The 5,221-nt window shown below is 30.6% G+C and overlaps 1 protein-coding gene across 1 annotated transcript; it reads left to right on the plus strand.

Annotated features, from left to right (window-relative positions):
* Positions 1–504: 504 nt before the first annotated feature.
* Positions 505–1,325, plus strand: LOC116012727 (auxin-responsive protein SAUR19-like). Its single transcript, XM_031252379.1, has one exon. It carries the CDS (start codon positions 567–569, stop codon positions 1,011–1,013), a length of 447 nt encoding a protein of 148 aa, XP_031108239.1. The 5' UTR covers positions 505–566; the 3' UTR covers positions 1,014–1,325.
* Positions 1,326–5,221: the final 3,896 nt, after the last annotated feature.

Below are 5,221 nucleotides of genomic sequence, written 5' to 3' on the forward strand. Positions count from 1 at the left end.
AATATCCTACTTTGTCTTTTTATATTTTTTTTACCCTTATCAGTTAATTCAACAATTGATTTCAATAAACACTTTAATTTGAATTACTTAGCTTATTAGTTACTAATTTTTCAGTTAGGCTAGCCAAACAGAGCCATTGTCAAATTGTGGTAAAGTGCATCATTTTATTTTTAATATTATAATTATATTATATTATATGTGTGAGTTGAAATTATAAGAATATGAAAAAATAATAAGTGAATTACAAATATAATAATACGATAATATAATTTATTTTTTAGAGTGAAAAATGATTACAGAAATAAAGAAAGAGTTATTGGCATTTTCCTAGTCAAAAGAAAAAGTTCAATGTTTTCCTATCCTAGTAAGAAATTGGATTCTCTTTCACTCCAGTTTGCCCTTTCAGGAATTAACGGGTGTGGGGATGTGGGCCCAGGGAATGTGGGCCAGTTATTCGCATCTTCAACTATAAGTCTATGCTTCACTCTCCTCTTCTCTCTCTCTCTCTCTCTCTCTCTCTCTCTCTCACTTTTAGAAATTTGTAAAAGCAGATTCCGCTGGGGTCAATGGCGATCAACCGGAGCAACATGATAGCCCGAATCGTACGGCTGAAACAAGTGGTGAAGCGGTGGAGAAACAAGGCCGCCGTGAAGGGATCCGAGGAGTCCGGCGCCCGGAACCGCCGCATCCGGTCCGGTTCACTGGCGGTCTACGTGGGGCACGAGCGGCGCCGGTTCGTGATCCCGACCCGGTTCCTCAACCTCCCCGCCTTCATCTCGCTGCTTGAGAAGGCGGAGGAGGAGTTCGGGTTCCAGAGCGCCGGCGGGCTGGTTTTGCCGTGTGAACCGGGTTTTTTTCAAGGAATGCTGAGGCTGCTCCAGAGAGACGAGGACCGGTTCGGGTGTATGGGTTTGGATGAGATCTTGAAGATGATATCTGAACCGTTGGATCATTCCTGTAGAGAGGCGGCTTCCCTTGTCATTTCTCCCCTGCTACAGAAGACCCGTGTTTGACCTTCTCTTATCTCTAACAGTTAGCAATGCCCGGTTCATGTTTAGCCGGCCGGCCGGTTTAGCGCCTAGGGTAATTTTTACCATCCTTTGAACACAGTCTTCAAATCAATGTATTCTGCTGGGTTCTATAGAGATGTGGTTAATTTTTATCTTCTTTTTTTTTTTTTTTTACAGTGGTGCTTATTTTTAGGTATTCTAACCCACTGTAAAAAGGTTAATCCCTTTCTTTTTTATTGGATGAAAATTGAAATTGACTCCTTTTGGTATTGTAACAAAGTTTGATGATGATGATGATGTTGATTTCTGGTTTAATTTTGGGATTTCTTTTTATCTGTGAGATGATTATAATTTCTAGCTCACTTTCAGAATCTTTGTTGTTTCTTTATTCAGCATTGTATGACAAATTAAATATTATTTAAGGGTTATATTTTATAAGAGGATTCATGCTTTTTTCACTTTTTCAATTTTTAATAAGAAGGCATTTTTTTTTGAAACATAAAAATGGTAATGGGTTATATGAAATTCATCTTGGGTGACAAAGATGACAATGAAAAAAGAACATTGAAGAATGAAAATAGATACTCAAGCAAGACTTTTCAACTAAGGTAAGTCTTGGACTACGGGGTTGACCATATGATCAATGATATTAAAGAAGCATTAATTTCCGTCAACGAATTTAACTTTAAATTTTTGAAACAGTCCGCTATCAAGTGAGAAATTATTTTTATGTTTGATTTCGAAGAATGTTGTACCATTCCATCTTCTTTGTAATCATTTCAGCGTATGATTAAATGAATTATGGTGGAAAATTTGGTGGCAAAGGGAAATAAATGATACTCCGTAATAATTAAAACAAAAAAAGTAATTTGGTGGCAAAGGGAAATAAATGATACTCCGTAATAATTAAAACAAAAAAAGTAATTTATTAAATTTTGTGCATTTTCAATTAGCTTTAAAACGAAATCCATCATTCTTCTAATTTATTCAAACTTTTTCAAGTCAAAGTACAACTAACCTTGAAAAACAATGCCCAGTTAGTAGTGTCATAATCACTGCTAATATTTTTTTATTTTTTATTTTTTGGAAATAATCACTGCTAATATTAAACCCACCATATATTGTTGTTCAAATTATGTTTTAATAACTTGAAAAAAGTTTTGTAGAATTTTAAATTTTGCATCCAATTTGAAATTTAGCTAAAAGTTTTAGGAACCATGGTCAAATAGGTTATTGGACCTATTGTTTTTGAGCAATTAGATCATTGAATTTAAAAAGTGTGCAATCAAACCGGTTATTGAACCTATTGTTTAATTAGATCATTGAATTTAAAAAGTGTGCAATCAAACCATCAACCAAGTAAAATATGTGCAATCGAGATATTTTTATGATTTATTATTATACAATTTAAGTTGAAAACATTTAAATATTTCATCACAACCAATATGATAGAGGAAATTGCAATTCTTGATACATATGATATAATGAATATGATTGGATTCTACCAGAAAAAAGGTCCAAATTACACATATTTTACGTGTTTAATAATTTACTATATACACTTTTAAGTTTAGTGATCCAATTGCAAAAAATGATAAATTTAGTGATCTATTTGCCACTTTTATCAAATTTTATAGGGTGCGCATTTCAATTTTCAATTTTTATTTTTATTTTTTTGGGATTGGTTTGTTTTCAATTTTTTCGGTTTTGAAAAAAATGAAACAATTCGTTTTCAAATTTTAGTTCGATTTGGTTTCCGGTTTGAAATAGTTCGGTTTCGGCTTGGATTTTGGTTATGTTTGAAAACTCAAACATTCCCTAACTAATTCTCTTGTGCACATAATTATTTATTTATTTTCACTAATAATTTAAATTTGAAAATCTAAACAACAAGTCAAAAATGTATATTTCAATTTTTTCAATCTAAAATAAGTCCAAACTTGACCGACTTCTCCACATGCGTCTTCCATCCGACAACATCACAAACTCGCAAAGAAAAATTGAGAGCAAAGAACAATTGTGAAAATTTAAGTTAGAGATTCGGATATTTAGTATATATGAATTTGTAAATATAAAAGCATTTGGATATAAATAAAATATATAATTACTTTATATATATATATATATATATATATCCATTCGTTTTTTCGGTTTGATTCGATTTTTAACTGAACCAAACCGAAACCTTTCGGTTTATAAAATATAAAATCAATCGATTTTTAATAATAAATCAAAACCTAACTGTTCGGTTTGGATAACCCGAACCGAAATGCCCACCCCTAATATTTTTTTATCTTTTTTAATATTCTACAAACATATTTCTATAACTTTTATCTCTATCTCAATAAGTAAATTATAATTCTCATTTTGAAATTAAGATTTCAAAGAATTAATGTGGTACTTTTTAGAATTTCATACAAAACTTTGTCTTTGCTTCAATGTCTTCTACCAAATAATTGTGAGTTTCCTGACATTTTTCATTTAGAACTTCATGAATCTTAATTTTTGGCATACTCAGAAACAAGTTAAGTGCGGAATACAGAAAATTTTGTATCGTTATTGTAAATTCAAATTAAAGAGATATAAAACATTATGTTTGTACAATATAAATAATTAAATATGAGGATGAGTGTGTTCGACTGTGCGTGTGTGTTTTAACTTTTGAAGTAGCATACCCTACTATTTTTTATTTTTTGAAGCAAGCATACCCTACTATTTTTTATTTTTTGAAGCAAGCATACCCTACTATTTTTTAATTTTTTTTTATTTTTATTTTTTGAAGCAAGGATACCCTACTAATTTAAAAACTAATTAAGGTAGATGAACAAATATTTCTATCAACTTTTTTTTTTCCTTAAATTTTAGCGTACTCTATTAAACATTTTTTACTAACTCAATCTATGATTACAATAGAAAAAACATAATGTTTTTTTTTTTAAGTTTTCTATTTATTTATTTATTTATTTATTTTCTTTAACCTAGGTAATATAGTCATCATTTTAATAATGAACAATGCCACGCATATAATGTTGCTAGTACTGTCTATAAAATGATATCCATTACTCCTCTTACAATAACATTTATTTAAGATTATAAGTAAGACGTATTTTTAATAGAAAAAAAATGCACTTAATATATATATATATATATATATATATATATATATATATATGGATGGATGGATGGGTTCAAGTGAAAAAGAAGCTAACGTGCAGTTGCATTTCAGCCATTCATCAACTCATCTTTTAAAATAAAATTCGTCACATACGATCCACAACAATGTGCACTGGAAGACACAATAATGTGCTCTGGAAGGTAAAATATGTGCACCGGAGACACAAAGATGTTAAACAATTATTGAAAAAATTAAATTTAATATAGGATATTCAAAACAAATCATAAACGACCATAAATAATAAACAAACAAACAATATTCAACTCAAGTGAGTAATTAGTGATCAAGATTAATTGATCTTTTAAAAAAGTTCGTCATTTACAATTTTTAAAAAATGCTTTGGAAGGCACAACAATTTGCTGTAGAAGAAAGAACAATATATATATATATATATATATATATATATATATATATATATATATATATATATATATATATATATATCAGAAATTTGCCATTTTAGTCTACTGACTATTGGGGTCCTCTTACAAAAGTGTTAATTGCATACCCTGACTATTCAATTTTTGTCAATTTTGGACACTCCGGCCAAATTTCTGGCAAAATCTCACCGGAATTTGTTAAAACTTAAAATAACAAGGGCATTTTAGTCATTTCACACCCTAGTTCTTCTCCGGCGAGCAACCATTTTTTCTGCTCCGGCCAAATTGATGAAAACCAAGTTGCTCGCCGGAAAAAAATGGTAGCTCGCCGGAGAAGAAGAAATACAGTGTGAAATGACTAAAATGCCCTCGTTATTTTAAGGTTTAGGAAATTCCGATGAGATTTGGCCGAAAATTTGGCCGGAGTGTCCAAAATTGACAGAAATTGAATAGTCAGGGTATGCAATTAACACTTTTGAAAGTCGTGGACTGCAATTAAGAGGACCACAATAGTCAGTATACTAAAATGACAATTTTCTTTATATATATAATAAAATCCTAATCATATGAGAACCACTCCCCAGGTGAGAATTTGTAGACAAATTCAATCCATTTATCTACAACATCTGATGGATGGGAAATTAAGTAAAAGAATG

Source organism: Ipomoea triloba, chromosome 3, assembly GCF_003576645.1.
Source record: "Ipomoea triloba cultivar NCNSP0323 chromosome 3, ASM357664v1".
NCBI lineage: Eukaryota > Viridiplantae > Streptophyta > Magnoliopsida > Solanales > Convolvulaceae > Ipomoea > Ipomoea triloba.